This window comes from Stenella coeruleoalba (genome assembly GCF_951394435.1).
Source record: "Stenella coeruleoalba genome assembly, chromosome: 13".
In the NCBI taxonomy this organism is placed as follows: Eukaryota; Metazoa; Chordata; class Mammalia; order Artiodactyla; family Delphinidae; genus Stenella; species Stenella coeruleoalba.
The window spans coordinates 31526754-31543932 of NC_137159.1; the positions used below are offsets into that span (position 1 = coordinate 31526754).

The following is a 17179-nucleotide window of genomic DNA, read 5'->3' on the forward strand; positions in this document are numbered from 1 at the left end:
ATGATATATATACACAATGGAATATTATTCAGCCATAAAAAAAGGAAATCTTGCCACATGTGACAATATGAATGGACCTCAAGGGCATTATGCTAAGTGAAATAAGTCAGAGAAAGACAAATAGCATGTGATCTCTGTTATATATATATGTATATATCTCTTAGATGCAGAGAACAGATTGGTGATTTCCAAAGGTGGGGGTGGGGTGAGGGGGCATGGTGGGAGAAACAGGTGAACTGTTTTCTTCCTGTTGTTGTTTAAACAAATTGAGTTTTAATAAAAGATGAGGACTGAGAGCTGCCTATTGGACATATTAATGTGGAGAATTGTTGGAGACAGCAAGAATAGACAATCGTATTGAGGTGTTTTTGCAGGAAAGAGGTACAGAAAAATGAGGTAGTTGCTGGAGAAGGATGAAAATTCAAGGTAAATTGATGTTTAACTAATGACATCAAAATGAACTGCAGGAGAAGGTGGAAATATGAGAGACCTAGAATGTTTCACCTGCCTTTCGTGTTATCCAAGAGGACTGAATATCCTATACACTTTATTCATCCATTGAGATTTACTGGTATCTAACTTGGACTTTCAGGTCTAGCAACAGTTTTGATGAAGGAATTCTGCTAAGAGAACATTTCTATGGTTAATCAGACTATTAGAATTCTATCTAATTAGGACCCTGATAAGAAGCATTGAATATGTTTCAGCAATTTTGTTTGATTTTTCGTTAAATTACTAATTCATTTGTTCAAAGTATTTGTTGAGCACTCACTACGTATGTGTGAGTCAGTTGCTAAGGACAGAAAGATGAATGTGGTGTAATCCTGAAGAGATAAACATGTAAACCAGTAACGACAGTACAAATTGATACGGGCTATAAATGAAGGTATAGTCGTCCCTCAGGATCTGAGGGGGATTTGTTCCAGGACCCTTCTCAGATACCAAAATCTGCTGATGCTCCAGTCCCTTACATAAAATGGTGCAGTATTTGCACACAATTTATGCACAAGAGATGATACTTTAAATCATCTCTAAATTATTATAAAACCTAATACAATGTAAATGCTATGTAAATAGTTGCTGGCCAAGGTAAATTCAAGTTTTGCTTTTTGGAACTTTCTGGAATTTTTTTTTTCTGAATATTTTCCATCTGTACTTGGTTTAATCCTCAGATGTGCAACCGTCAGATACAGAGGGCCAACTGTACATTCAAAGTGCTGTAGTAACAGTAAATAGCAGAACACAGCAGAAGGGGTAGTTGAAAGATTTATAGGGCAACTAAAGGGAGAAAGGGGATTTAGAGTTACAATAGGGCATTGGACTGGAAAATGTTGAGAGGTCCTTGAAAATTTGAGCTTCATGAAAACAGTGAATGCAAAAAAAAAAAAAAGTCAATAGCAATTATCTCTGAGTGATTTTTATTCTGAGTTGACTTCTTCATACTTTCTTCAATGATTATATAATTACTTTTCTAACCAGAAAACAAAACAAAACCAAAAAAATCCAAGAAATCTTTTTAAAGAAAAGAAATGGTTGTTACTATGTCCCTTCTGCTAAACAGGGGCTCTCAAACTTGAAAATGCATCAGAATCGCCTGGATGGTTGGTGAAAAAGAGATTGTCACCTCTGCCCCTCCCTCCTATTCAACAGATCTAGGTGGGGCCTGATAATTTGCATTTCTAATAAGTTCCACTGGACTAAAAGATTGCAATATAGAATGGCTATATGGTACAGTGAAAATGAGTGGGTTTTGAGGTCAGGTTGTGATTCTGGTTCTGCCCTTTGCAGGCTGTGTGTAGCAACAGTTGACATACTTTAACCACACTCAGCCTGTTTCCACATTGATAAAATAAAAGTAACACACACCTCAGAAGTGTATTGTGAAGGCTGAATGATATGATTAAATATCCAATGCAGTGCAGGCCTTAGTTAAGGTCCTTAAATAATGTTGGTCCCCTTCCCTTTGATTTCCTCTACGGATGAACCACACATTTGCCATAACTAGGTTTACTGTGACATGGTTTAGTCACATCACAGGTCAAATCATTTCCTCCGAACCTAACAAACCATGCACATCCCTCTGCTACTAACAAAATCTTCATTGTTCATTTATAAAATTGGGGATAATAGTATAATAGTGTCTACTTTGCACAGGTGCATCCATGAGGGTTAAACAAGATACTATGTTAAGTGCCTAAATCAGTAATTGGCATGTGGAAGATGTATAGTAACTTTCCTTTCCCTTTCCCTTTAATTGGATATTTCTCCATAGTATCTCCTTGACCAAGTTCAAAATGGTCTAGAATAACTCAAAACAACTTTTCCACCCTAATCAAATTGTTTTCTGTGTCACATTTAATTTGAAGTCAATTATTTGGTTTATTTAAATACTGGTAAGGACAGACTATATAAACTATTGTACTGGATGTTCAAGGAGATAAGTAGAAGACTGTTACCTGATTCTGAGTAGTTGGTTGAGGTGACAATATACTTGAAAAGCTGCAAGGCCAGGGAGGACAAATCATACAGAAATAAGTGTGGTAGGAGTTTTGAGATTACAGTGGTTGATCTGATTATTTTACACTAAGATCTAGAGAATTACTGAGTTGTAAGAGAGCTATGGCTTTATGGCTGAGAAAATAGGTCCAGAGAGCTAAGTGGTCTAGGGGCACAGCTATGGAGTGGCAGGGGTTTCCTGTCTCCCAGTCCTGTGCTGCTTATAGATATGTTTCTTACCTTGAGGAGGCAGTTTGGTGTAGCTAGTTAAGCACTGGGTTCTGAAGCTAAGATGCTTGGATTTGAGTCCTGGTTTTTCCAGTTACTATCTGTGTGACTTTGGGCAAGTCACTTAACTCTATGCTTCAGTTCCTCCATCTATAAAGTGAAAATAATAATAGTACCTTATTTCATAGGGTTGTTGTGAGGATTCACTAACTTAATATCTGTAAAGCATTAAAAACTGTAGTTTTGACATTGTAACTGCCATTAGTCTCTAAGAGAATGGAAGACAAGAAGTCCAGTCTTCTGTTTTTTCCTTCTTTTTCTTCTTCTTTTTAAAACTTCCTCCCTCAGATTCTGATCAAAGCGTCCACATGAGTGCTCAAAAAATACACGTTAGCTACCTTAATCTTATAAGATAAAAACACATTTTTGTATCTCAGAAGTAAGACTTGGGATTTGCATAAGTCAGGCCTAGTCTGGTATCAGGAAAGTCTAGAGAAGTAAAAACTGAGATAGCAACAGATTCCAGGATCCAACAGGGCTTCTTTAAAAAAGCCAGGCAAGGGACTTCCCTGGTGGCGCAGTGGTTAAGAATCCACCTGCCAGTGCAGGGGACACGGGTTCGATCCCTGGTCCGGGAAGATCCCACATGCCGAGACGCAACTAAACCCATCTGCCACAACTACTTAGCCTGCGCTCTAGAGCCTGTGCGCTGTAACTACTGAGCCCCCGCGCTGCAACTACTGAAGCCCATGTGCCTAGAGCCCGTGCTCTGCAACAAGAGAAGCCACAGCAATGAGAAGCCCACGCACTGCAGCGAAGAGTAGCCCCCGCTCTCCACAACTAGAGAAAGCCCACGCGCAGCAACGAAGACCCAACGCAGCCACAAAAATAAAAGAAATTAAAAAAAGAAAATAAAAAAGCCAGGCAAGATCAATAGATGCAGAGAAAGATGGAGGTCAATGAATCTAATTTCAAATATGCTTTCCCATCTATTTTAAGATCTATTCCAAACTTCCTTGGAGAAAAATCTAGACTTTTAAGGAAAGTGCAGCGAACATGCCCCCCGTGGGCTTGCTGTGAGGGAATGTTTCAGCAGGTGCTGCATTCTGCCCTGGAGGTGGCTGCATGGATTTGTGAATCGAGGTGACAACACTGACTCCCTGAAAAGATGCTTTCTCTACACAGGAACTTTAACTGATAGTTTAACTACAGTGATACTACTTGAAACACAAGGAAGAAAGAGGAAGAGGAGGAGGAGAAAAGGGAGAAGGAAAAGAGGGAGGAGAAAAAGAGAAGGAGGAGGAAGAAGAGGAAGAAGCAGTAGAAACTGCCGTCAAGCCAGTCACAACTCAGTTCAATAGTCATTTTAGAAAAAGCAAGAACCATCCCCCCCACCCCCCCTCCGCCCTGGAGCACCTTTCTCTACGCTTCTCAAATCCTGCTGAAAAAATTCTGGGAGTAATTTACAAGCCAAGAAGGCTGTCACAGAATTAGGGAGAGCAGGTGGAGGTGAGAAATAACCTATATTGAGGGACTTGAAACATCATGGATTTGGGGAGGGGGGATGGGCAGGGACTTGGCACTACCTTCAGCATCATCTATAAGGAAATCTAGGGATGGAAGAAGGTTCCAAGAGGGGTCCCAAATCTTCTGCATTTTGCAGATGCAAATCACATCGTCCACCTCCACTCTCGGCACTCGGGCGGTATCAGGATAAAATAAGCATCAAAAGGGGAATCTTGAAGTGAAAACAAATAGCAGAAGGTCAGCCTAGAGTTCTTGTGTGGGAGTGGCTTAACAAAGGTCAGCACAGCCACAGCATCAGAAAAGGTGGAAAAGGTCACCGACAGACGAGCCCCAAAGTTTGGGGTTTGGGTCTCCTGGTACCCTACGATTTGCCCCGCACACACACCCTTTAAGTTTCTCAGTTTGAGTCTCGCCTGTAGACTTCCTGAAAAGATACGGTCTTATTAAGCGTTCTCACAGCGCCTAGCTCAGAGCTGACCCGTGAGCCGGTTCTCAATAACGTCTGGGAGCAAAAGCAGCTTTTGAAGTTGGAGGAGGAAGGGCTCTGGGTTTATGTTAGGGTTGGCTTTTGGGTGTGGCCTGGCACCAACTGCCAGCAAAAATTTCCCGATCACCTCCGGTCTTCCACCTCTGCCCAGGTGACGTCGGTAAGCCCCGCAGGACCAGCTAGAGCTAAGCGGCTAAGCCGCGTCCTTCAGGTGTCAGTCTCGATCCGTTCGGAAACCACAATCCCCAGAATCCCTTGGGCAGGGAGGTCAAGTCGCAAATAAGATGGCTCCAGAAGGGTGGGACATGCAGCAGGGTGGAAACCCTGGTCCCTGGCAGTTTCTTTACCGGATGTGTTTAAATAACTGAATCCCCACAAATGCACCACTCCAGTAACCACCTCCGTGGCCGAGGAGGCCACCGCAGCCGCCTCGCTCGGTCTTCCAGGGGCATCCTGGGAGTTGCAGTCCAGTCGCTGGGCTGCGCCGAACAACCTTTCCCATAGTGCCCTACGGGTCGGGCAATTTCAACGTTCTTTTCCAAAACTCTCTCCGCACTGAGATCCCCTTTCCCCAGTCCCCTTCTCTCCGATAACTCCTTCCCGTCTGTGGCGACAGAGCGCCGGCCGCCGGTGGCCTGGGCCCCTGGCCGGGTCGCCCCGAGAGGCACTTCCGGTGGCGGTTCACTTCCTGGTTGGGTGGATGGAGCCGAGCGGGAGCGCGCGCGGGGGAGGGGCGGCGGGTTAGTCTCCGCCGGGCGCTCCGGGGATCAGCTGGCGGGCGGGCGGGCGCCGAACGCGGCCCCGGCTCTCGCTGCAGCGCCGCCTCCTCTCCTTGTCGCAGGCCGGCCCGGCGGCCGTGACAATGTTGCGGCGCTGGTAGCTGGGCGCCGGCCGCCAAGCCATCTCAAGTGGGTGCCGCTGGGATGCTGCCTCGCGGGGCGGCGGGGATACCGGGGAGGAGGGGAAGCAGTGCCGGGTTGGGTCAGCGCTGCCCGAGGCGGCCCGAATCCCTCGTTTTTCAGACCCCGGGGCACAGGGTCCCGGGTTGTGGGGCCGGGAACGCGTTTTCAGCCGCAGGGTTTTTCTAAGAAAATGCATGAAGCGTTTCCCCAGGATGGTGGCTTTTGCTCCCCCTAGGACTCAGCAGTTGAATTTTTAAGTGTGTTACTGATTCATCCTCTCTCTCTTCCTCTGTCATCACAGGTTTAAACTTACACGAATCGCTCTCTTGAGGAGGAGGGGACCGCCGCGCGATTGACACGCATATTCCTATAGGCATCCTCCCTCAGCCCCCACCCCCTCGGCCGGATTCGGGTGGCTCCTCTCCTAGCTGAAATCCGAGAAGAAATCCTTGGATCTCTTGTTAAAAAAAAAAAAAAAAATCTAGAAACCGTCGGTATTTTGCTCTACTGCTTCCTTTTCGCAAGATGAAGAAGTTTTTCGACTCCCGGCGAGAGCAGGGCGGCTCTGGCCTGGGCTCTGGCTCCAGCGGAGGAGGGGGCAGCACCTCGGGCCTGGGCAGTGGCTACATCGGAAGGGTCTTTGGCATTGGGCGACAGCAGGTCACTGTGGACGAGGTGTTGGCGGAAGGTATGGTGGGACTCTTTCAGTGCGCCGTAAATTAAAATCTTGTGCTGATGCAGCAAGACGTTAAATGTATGAATGGGTTTTGACCAGTTGACCCTCCCTTCCCCCTCCCCTTGCCCTGTGAATCATTGTCCTTGAGAAATTTGAAACTGAGATTTCAAAGTGACAGGGCTTTATGGGGTGGGGGGAATTTGCCACAAATTGTTTACCTCGGTGGCCTTTTATTTTAAAAAAAAATTTGACAAGCCACTTCTTGCCTGCCTCACCGAATTATGAGGATCAGACGAGAAAACGTATGGGTGAAAGTGTAAAGCTTTACATCAGATGTAGGGTGTGGGGCTTGTCATCCACCTAAAACTTGAAATACTGATGTCAGGGCTGAGCGGTGGGGATGGAGGACCTTTAAGAGGGGTTTCTTCTACCCAACTTTCCCACTCCCTTGAGCAGGCACTGGAAGGAAGAGAGGATTTTCAGAGAATCAGAGTGTGTTTTTCTAAGAGCCAAGGCTCTTGTTGGATTTGACTAGGTTTGTTTCCTGACCCAACTGTAATCAGGTCCCCAGGATGCAGCTAAGATAACAAATTACATGAAATGAATGTGGTTATTTTGAAATCAGTCCAGTAGGCCCCTCTTTCTCCTGTTCTTGTTTTTCGGTTTTTGGTGTGTGTGTGTGTGTGGTTGTGTTTTGCCAAAAGAATTACTTGAGAGTGGCCTCCGATTTTTTCTTTTTCTCTTTTGGAGAGGATGTTAATGTTATTTAGATCTGCTGCGTAAATTCCCTACACACGTGTTCATCTGTGTATCTATAGACATGTAGATATATATCTTCATCCCCCAGGGTGTCCTGTAATCTTTGCATGTCTCTTTTGGTAACCTTAACGTCGACCTTCATAATTATGCCAGACTCATAATTTTCACAGCCCATTGCCTGCCTAGTGAGCTTTTATTTTTAATAAAAGCAGCAATTTCCTTGGCATGAAGCTATTCCAACTAATTGGATGGGGCCAACCTGCTGTAGGTTGTTTTATCAGCCAAGAGGGGATGGGGGAAGGGGAGGCCTCTATTCCTGCAGCATGGTGGGGGAACAGTTTATTAGCAGGAGAAGAAGCCTTCTTGCAAGCTAAGGTTGGAGCAAGGGCCCCAACCTGGGCTTGGGACATGCCTGACACGGTGAGTGTTGCTCATGGTGGGTTTGGAGGAGGAGCTGTTTGGCTCTCAGCTTGTGTCAGCATGGGATTCAGCTGGGCCCAGTTTTCTGGGGTTACGGTTGAAGACTTTTTAAAAACACTGGTTTAAAAAAGACCTGGCAGTTGATGTCCTTATGAAATTGTTGCTCTTTTCCATTTTCAGTACTGCTCTAGCTGGACTTAATCCGGGGCCTGAGTCACTGTCCCTCTGGATCCTTCCTTGTGGGCTTTGGTGCAGGATGGGAGATGCTTCTGTGCCCGCTGCCAGATCCACACCCTTGAGTCTGGTCTGTCTGTTTCATACCTGTGCCAAAGCCCTTGACTGCAGTGGGATGGAGAAATGGAGAAGGAGTGTGTGTGAGAGAGAAATCAAGAGGAAGGAGGGGGCCCAGAGCTCTTTCCTTCCCTCTCAACAGCCTCTGCTGAACTTAGAGCCCAGAAACATTTTGTTCAGCTAGGCTATTGTCTCATTAGAGACATTAGAGACATTAGACCCTAAGCAGTGCCTTTTCTCGGAGTCTGAGTTGACGGGGAGGAGAAAAGGCAAAATTGGTCTTTTTTATCTAGGCTGCCCTTCTCTTCCCCAGAATTCATCCCTGAGAACTGCACATCATGCATGATGGTATTTTTAAATGGAACTGAGGGCTTGCAGCTGTGTATTCATTCATTTATTCATTCAACAAACAGTTATGGAGTGTCTGTGATGTGCCAGGCACTGTGCTGGGCTCTGGGGAATATGATTTAAAACTAGATACTGGAATTTACAAACTACTTTGAGAGATGGAAAACAGCCACTTAAAACAGAGCAATATGTGCTATCATGGAGATAAGCTTAGGGTGCAGTGGCCTCCAATTTTAGAGAGCCAAGAACTGCTTGCGGCAGGAAGTGACTGACTGAAGGACGAGCAGGAATTATCCAGGTACGGTGACAGCACGGACAAAGGCTCAGCTAGGTCTGGCAGTGTCGCCCTCTTTATGTTCTTTGACTATAACTGAATATGAGTATGTGGTTCTTAGAAGTATGTAGCTGTGTAGGAGCCAGTATACAAAGTACTTGTGAAGAACCCACCAAGTACAAAGGCACTGCAAGGTTCTGGGAAGGATATAGGGGGGTTTAAAGTGTGATGCCTGCGTTTAAGGAGCTGTCAGTGAATTTATGAAAACAAGGCAAACATTCACCCCTACAGCAGCACGGTTACCAGGGCTGTCTGTGGAATCAGGTAGATCTAGATTCAAATTCTGGATCTGTTCTTTACTAGCTGTGAAACCTTGGGTGAGACATTTCAGACCTCTCTTGAATCTCTGTTTCCCTCTGGCACTCTCAAAGTGTGGAGCCTCGGTCCGGAGCGTCAGCGTCACGTGGGAGCTTGTTAGAAATGCAGGTTCAGGCCTCACCCCATAAATTTGGTTGTGGGGCTTTAACAAGTTCCTGGAGAGATTCTGCTGCAAGCTAAAGTTTCAGAACCACTGCCCTACGGAACGGTCTTGAATATTAACTGAGGCAATGTATGTAAATTATTTAACATTTTTCAGATGTTCAATAATTGGTAGCCATTATTTCTCAGCCAGGAGGAATGGGGGGCAATGTGAAGGCTAGTTTGACTGCAGCAGTCTGCAGCTTTCCTTTCCCCCGGTGTGGGTAGACACAGCCAAATGTTCTTTGCAGAGGCATCAGCAGCTCCTTAAAGGGTCAACAGATGTTTTGGGTAGCCATGCTCCTTCCTGAACCCTCTTCGCTTTGAGTCCCCAGGTGCCGACCTAGCCACCAGTCCCAGCCAGTGTTGTCTTAGGATGACGAGAATCATGCATCAAAGTGCCCAGGGCAGTGGCCAGGCAGTTCAGGGAGGGATGATGTGCTGGGCTTCAAGCTCAGACCCTGTTACCACCTCGTCTCACTGACCGTCCCTTTTTCCTTCATGTGGGTTTGGTCTGTACTTTACAGTGAGGAATCGCAGGAACCCCAAGGAGGAGGTGCTGGAGTGTAAGGCAGGAGAGTGCCTGGGCTGCCATCTTTCCGTCAGCGGCATCAGCCCCAGTCACCCAGTTTCCCTAACTAGTCCAGTGAGGGTTTGTCTGTCTGGGGGAAGTGAAGGTTCTAAGTCACGAGGGGTCTGGCTTTGTGTAGGCTGGTGCAGGGGAGGATATTTTCTCTCTAGCTTCCTCAGTGAAGATGCCATGATGAGATGCTAAATCATGTGTGAAGTAACAGGCGTGTGATGTCAAGGGAAGATCTGGTTTAAGCTTCCAGAATGAGCTCAATGGGGAAAGTGGAGCAATGCTCAAAGGAGGACTGAGAGGCTACGCTTTTGTCATATCTCCTTAGCTATATGAGGCCTTACCTCTAAGCTCCAGACAATACGTAAATGTTGACTACCTGCTGTGTCCAAGACAGCAGTCCTGAACATTCCGTATAAGGTGGAGCAGGGGGCCCTTCAGGAAAGTTTTCTGACCTACACTAAAGGAATTCAGGTCTAGGGCTAATGAGAACTACTCAGTAAGTCTCCATGTCAGTAAACTGACAGTTTCTCCTACCTACAGTGCAAAGTAGTGAGGCTTAAAAAATATGTGTGAAATCACCTAAACCTAACAAATGTGTGTGCGTGTGTGTGTGTGTGTGTGTGTGTGTGTGTATGTATGGCATAAATATGTATTGGTGGTATCAGTATGACGCATGCATGTATTCGTTTAGTGAACGTTTGTTGGTGCCTTCTCTGTGGCAGGTGCTGTATTAGGCTCCAGAGCTACTGGGATGAATGGGACTTGGGCCCGGCTCTTAAGAAGCTCATAGACCAGCAAATAACACTACGATAAGTGTGCAGCACTTAGCATGGTCCTGGGTGTGGAGTAGGTGGAAAAAAGATGTTATGAGATGATAAAGGGCCTGGGGCTGAGGGTTTCCAGATGAAGTGTCGTTTGAACAGGAATGGAAATTACCCAGCATATATTCCGGATGAGGGTTACTCAAGCCTTTCTAAGCAGAAAGAATAGCACATGCAAAAGTGCGGAGAGGGGAGACAGTATGGTGAGTTCTGGGAAAACTGGCTAGTCTGGTGTTATCATTTTGGTTAGTAGAAGTTTCCCTTCCAGAGTCAAGGGAAGAAGGACATGGCATGGTAGAAGGAAGTTCTTTTACATTTGCTCCCTGGCTGTGCTGGCTGCTTGCTTTCCCCAGTGGCCCTGGGCCTTCTGAGTAACCATTGGCTAGCTGTCCATTGTGCACTGCTTCCCTCTGTGCCTCAGCCCTTTGCCAGTAGTGGGGGCGAGGAGGTGGCTGGTGTCTGGGGAAGGAGTGGTCCCGAAGGTTCGAGGAGAGGCAAGAAGCTTGAAGCAGAAGCAGCCGGGGGAGTGAGAAGACCAGTGTTACAGGAAGGAGTGGACAGGGGAGATAATGAGGGTGTTTGGCCCAAGCAGAAGGTATGTTGGAGAGAAAAGAAAAGGAAATAAGGCCACAGAGAGCTTCAGCGCCAGGCAGGGAGGTTGGCTATAAGCATGTGAGGTCTTCCCTTGATGCAAACAACCAATTTGACCCCTCCCACTTCAGATGTCTTTGCCTGCTGGGAAGTCTGGTTTTTTAGTGGCAACTGCAGATTTTCAGGGGGTGGCTTGTGAATGGTGTCTTCTTCCTGGCTTCGGGCATGATGACGGTTATAGCTTTGCTAAATATAGCCAAATCTCGAATTCAGCAATGAAATCTAGAATAAGTCATTGCGTGGTCAAAGCCTTTCCTTTGGTCTTTCTAACAAAGTCACACTCATTTAATGAGAGGTCATGAAGAGAGAGAAACAGTTTCATATGGGTTTTGAGAGGGAGGGTATGGGGGAAGGCATACACTTGTACCTCGGTAGCTAAAACTGCATGTAGAGTACACAGGAAAAGCTTGGTAAATATTAATAAAGAGCACATGAAAACATACTACTGCATCAGAGCAGTCATTTTACCTTGCAGTATTTGAAAGTTGACACTTGAGACAGAAAGGGGACTCACCCCACCGTCCACCTTCATCTTGTCCTCTTCAAAGGATAGATGCTTTCTGAGCTGTTAAGAAATCCCTGTGCCATCTGCATCTTTAAGAGCCGAACAATGATAATCATAGAAATGAAATTGTCTAGTGAAGCAGCATCCAGCACTTGAAGTAGCAGAGCGTAGCCTTCAGCATACTTTTCTGGAGCCATCTTTTGGTGTGTTTGGTGTGGTGGCGGTAGCACTGCAGTGTGATTGGAAGACCCAGGTTTGTTCGTTCATTCTTTGCCGTGTTCAGTAACCGTGCCTGTGCTGGATGTCGTGCAGTGATTAAATAAGACACGGCTCTGCCTTGAGGAGCTCACTATCATAGAACTTCAGACATACAAGCAAATAGCTCTACGTGCTGTGATGAGGGATGTACAAGGCCTAGGGGACAGACATGAGGGAGCCATTAATCTTGTGGGGTGAGGAGTAGTCAGGGAAAGCTAAAGAAAGTGATACTTGAAATGTGTCTTCGAAATAAGAACTTAGTATTAGATGGACAGGGTCAAGAGAACATTCTAGGCAGAGAGAATAACCCAAGACACAAAAGCAGGAAAGTACACTGCTTGCTGAGAGCTGTATGTTTTGAGACAGTAGTGATCTACTAGTGTCCAGTGCTGTGCAGGCCAGTAAAGTAGCCAGTAGCCACATATGGGTATTTAAATTTAAATTATCTGATAAAAGATAAAAATTTAATTCGTCAGACACAGTAGCCACGTTTCAGTTGATTAATAGCCACGTGTGGCTAAGGCCTACAGTTTTGGACAACACAGACGGAGAAAATTTCATCATCGGAGAAAGTGCTTTGGGCAGTGTTGGTTTAGAACAATAGTCTTTTAAACTTTTTAGGTAGAATAACACTCAGTTTACAGACATGCTCTCCCTTGTTTATTTACATTATATTCATGGCCTGCTGTCATTAGGTAATAATCTGAAGGCGTAGTGTGTACTTATAGTGAAGTTCATCATTTATGAGAGTGGTTGCACATCCACACTTGAATCTCAGCAAGGTTTCGGTGAACTTCTTGTCATATCTTATTAGACTGTGATTGTTTCTGCGTTGTAGTGTGACTGTTGAAGAGGACACCGGGATAGAAATCAGGCCCTGCCATTCTCTTGTTGCTCACGTATGCTTGTGTTATCTTTATCCAAGCTTTCTTTGCAGGAATCTTTTTAATCCCCTTGTTTGTTTTATGAGAGCTAATCCATTTAAAACAAATGTAATCAGTAAATGCACTTCACCAAGCACATGGACTGCAGTACCTCTCAGTACATCTCAGCCTTTGCTGCGGAGCCTCCGCTCTTCCCCCAGGATTCCATCAGATGTGTCTGAGACGTGACTGACATTTGGACTTGATGGAAACATTAGAGATGGACCGTATATTAAATATTAGTAAAGATAAAAATCTTATTTTTTAAGATGACAGTTAATAAAAATAGTCTCATATTTTCTTTCTAAACCCAGTGGATTGCTTTGTGTACCTCTGTTTGGAGACCACTGGTCTAGAGCAGTGGTTCTCAACCAGGGGCGATTATCCCGAGGTGACATTTAGCAACATCTGGAGACATTTTTGATCGTCACAGGATCGGGTAACACTGGCAGCTAGTGAGTTTAGGCCAGGGCTCCTGCTAAACGTCCTACAGTGTACACGATTTCCCCACCCCCGACAGAGAATCATCTAGACCCAAATGTCAGCAGTGCCAATGTGGTACAGCATGATGTGTCAGCCAGTATGGGGACAGAGAGGAGTCAGGTGGCTCAGAAGGGTCTAATTTGCTGTGTGACTTCAGGCAAATCACTTAATTTTAAAATTTATTTTCTCAGAATCAGCAAGCCAGCAATCTTTCTTAACCTATTATGGTTAAAAACCTCTACGTCATTTTCTGTGTAAAACAGCTACTTGCAGAGTAAACTGGTAAACCAACGGGGATAGAACGGCGAGTCTGTGTGGGTCCTGGCTGAGAGGAGTTATAGCAGGACTCTCCACTGACTGCATGTGAATTATGCGCTTTAAAAAATTCTCCCCATATTCCCATATCTGAGCAACCCCAAAATGTGGTGGAAGCATTTTCTGACTTGAATTACTCAGAGCGAGGTTCAGTTGGGGAGGGATATTAAAGGTCAGAATGTTATGAGAGAAGATGTTGGTCATCCTTTGTGTAAGGAAGAGTCTAGCACTTGCAGCTAAGGGTCTTGGGTTCAAGTTCTTTCACATCTGCTACTTGTCGGCTTTGGGGAAGTCATTTAACTATTGTGAGCCTTTGCTTCCTCGCTGTAGAAAACGTCCTTCCTACCTCTGTAGGGATGCTGTGATCATGAAGTGAGAGGCTGGAGGTATAATGCAGAGAGCATAAGAGACAGCTTGCCCCTCCAGCCAGGGGGAGCAAGGTTTACTGAGCATCTAGCATATTCTTTACCAGCTCTGTTTGAGGTGCTATGGCAGAGAGAAGTAATGGAAAGCTTGGCTTCTGCCCTCCCAGTTGACGTGACGTGACCAACACGCAGGAAGCAAGTGCACCCCACAAGACAATAGCTATTGAAATGCTGGCATGTGTGGTGTACTCTCTAAATTGTGGAGGGGTTGAGGGGAAGGAGGGCAATGAGGACTGAGATGGTTAGGCAAGATTTCCTGGAGTGGGATTGTTCTCAACTGTGAGTCTTTTCTCTGGAACCCCTTCTTCGAGGAACCTTGTTTTAGGGAACATACCTAGTTCAGCACCTTTGCACATGTTATATTCTTAGTAAAGTTGAAGTATTGCAACATTTTTAGTCTCTTTCAAGGAACAGTGTTGCCTGCATAAATAAATCATATGTTCTGTGTTTATACCCAAAGCAAAAAAGCTTTTTCATTCTATGTGATTTTGAATCAGGAAAAATGAGTATCAGCACGTTAAGGCAATACTGGCTGCAAGATTTTGTGCTTACTTTCTTCCTCCATTATTATCTTTATTATTATTAGTCTGTTATTTTTATTATCATTTAGTCTATTATGTATAAACAATCTCAGTTCTTCTATTGAGTTATGGACAGTTGTTAGAAGGAGGAGTTCTTCTTACGAGTGAGACTTCTACCTTGGCAGAGGGTGAGTTCCCCAAGTTGGAACAAAGTTAAAAGAGTAAAAATTTGGAGTTTCATTTGAGATGTGCTGTGAGTGAATCAGCTTGAGCTGATCAGTTTTCTCCTTGGGCTCTGAGTGAACCTTGGCAGACAATGGAAGGCAATGCCAATTACACCTTGACATAGCCACACAGTGGGGGGTTCAAGAGAGTAAGGAAGCTTTGTTATTTATGATTTCTGAAGAGCCAAGAGGTTGTTGGATGAAAGAGTTTATGGCATCCCTATATTATTATAATAGAAGGCCAAGTGAAGCATTGATGTTGGATTATCATTTGTAATTATAATGATCTTAAATAATGATGCCTTTCATCTAGGACTTGAATCCTGGGGAAAGCAGTATAATGCCATGTAATTTTGCTTGGCGCCTGTTTTTAAGGACTTATAGCTATTGTACTGGGACCTTTAGAGTAAGAGAAAGATTATTGTCCCTCTGGTACTGAGCGTGAATTTGAGAACAAAATGGAGACTTCATTACCCGGGGACAGGAAGAGAGAAGAGGACTCAGACCTCATCAGTTGGGCCCTTCCAGCTTCACAGAGGTGGCATGTCTCCCACTAGTACCCTCGACTCATCATTTTCCCTGGTCAGTGAATTTTGTTGGTTCAGGAAGTGCTGATTATCTTACAGGTTTGTTAGACTCGTTTAATTTCCCCTGGGGATAGACCAGCCCTGTTCCTCAGACCTTTGTCCTTTACTATTTTTAGAAGCCTGGGAATCTTGGTGGTGGGGGAGTGGGCAGTGTTGGAAGAAATAATTCCGTCTGGCTTTTTGGCTATGGGAAAATCTCGGTTTGACCGGAAGGTGTAACTCAGTAATGATTGGGGAAAACCTGATGTTCCGTACTGACTCCCTAGGTCAAAGGGAACACGATGATGTTCTCCTTAGGAGAGGATTTTCAAGGTTAGCATCACACGTGGTGGTTTAAAAGCATGCGACTTGGAGGTGGGCAGCCCTTGGCTTGAATCCTGGCCTGGTCCCTGTGATGTTGGGCAACTTACTAAGATACTGGCTTATCATTGGCAAAATACAGAGAATACTCTGGGTGGTTGTGAGGCCAGATGAAATTATGCAAAGCACTTAACTTAGTGCCCAGCGTGTAGTTAGTAGTCTGCAAACAGGAGCTCTTAGTATTTAGGTGCCTGAATTCTGTTTTTATCAGGCAGTATTTGGTTTGCTGTATGTAAAACCTGGTGGAACTAGAGTCTTGCAGATGGATGAATAGATAATATTTATAGATAGATATCTATATCTTTCACAGTATCTATTACAAACCCCAGGATGAATAAGGAGGAGAGAGAATTCAGATTTTATTTTATTTTATTTTTCCCTGCTTGAAAGCCACCTGTGTTAGGATAATTGCCCCAGCCTGTCAAGTCACTGTTAGTATGATGGCCCTCTCTGCCTGAGGAACTCCTGCCCCCAGCCGTGTATCCACCTTCAGATCCTTGTGCTCTAACACAGGTCTCCTGTTTCATTCAGGCCTGTGCCCCCCTCATCTCCTGTGAACCGTGGATTTAGCTCTTTCCCATGCTCTCCTGATAGTGTTCCCCGCATCTGGGATCCCTTCCCCCTCCCCACCCACCTACCTTAATCCCACCTAACCTTTGTCCTATCTAGCCTCAGTACTCACCACAGCTGTCAAAGTGACCAGTCCTTTGGATGCCTCCTCACTCTGACCTGCAAACTGCTACCAGAACTTGCATCTCCCTTAACCTCAGCCAGCATGCTTTTCAGTCACAGCAGTGATTCCTCTTTACCTTTTCTGAGCATTTAACAGTGTCTCCTCTTTATTGTCTTAGGCATGGCTGGTCCCTTTGCTTGGAATGTTTTTCCTGATCTTTCCATGGCTGGCTGTTTCTTGCCATTCAGATCTCACTGAAATCTCACCTCAGAGAGGCCTTTTTTGACTATCCAGTATAAGGAACCCACCATGTTTTATTTTGCCACGTAGCACGTGTCAACTGATTCTTCTTGCTCATTGTTTATCTCCCCCCACTAGAATTTCACGTCCATGAAAGCGGAGCCTTGGCTGACTTGTTCATTGCTCTATCCCCAGTGCCCGTGTAGTGCCCAGCACATCTGCAGAGCTCAGTGAAAGCCAGTTGAATGAATGAGTGAGCACATGAAGGAGGCAGAAGGAATGGCTGAAGGAGGCAGAAGGAATGGCTGAAGATGGGGTTGGAGAATCAGGAGAGAGTGAGTGGGGAAAGTGAATACTAAGTAGATTTAAAAGAAGGAGGGTGTGGCTGTGTCAAGGTGTAAGAAATCAGAAAGGTCACAATGAGGGTGGAAGAGTGTTTCTTGGATTTGGAAATGTGGAGTTCGTTCATGAGCTTTGTGAAGAGCATTGGAAGTGGAGCCATGGAGTGGAGTCCGGGTGGCAGTGAAATGAGTGAATGGGAAGTGAGGTGGGTGCTGAGTCAGGGAGGAATTTATTATTATTTTTAAATGGTGGAAGAGTCTTGAGTACATTAAGCAGAAAAGAAGTGGCCAGTCGGGAGGAAGTTGGAGATGAAGTACGGGGGGATTACTGTTGGAATGGGG

The 17179-nt window shown here is 45.3% G+C and overlaps 1 protein-coding gene across 4 annotated transcripts in view; it reads left to right on the plus strand.

Annotated features, from left to right (window-relative positions):
• Window positions 1-5213: 5213 nt before the first annotated feature.
• The window catches only part of AAK1 (AP2 associated kinase 1), a 166609-nt gene continuing 154643 nt past the window's right edge, over window positions 5214-17179 (plus strand). For all 4 annotated transcript variants that reach the window (XM_079940688.1, XM_079940689.1, XM_079940690.1 and 1 more), the window contains exons 1-2: window positions 5214-5646; window positions 5942-6328. In XM_079940688.1, the coding sequence (XP_079796814.1) occupies window positions 6166-6328 (163 nt within the window). In that variant the 5' untranslated portion in view covers window positions 5214-5646; window positions 5942-6165. The remainder of the gene's footprint in view (window positions 5647-5941; window positions 6329-17179) is intronic.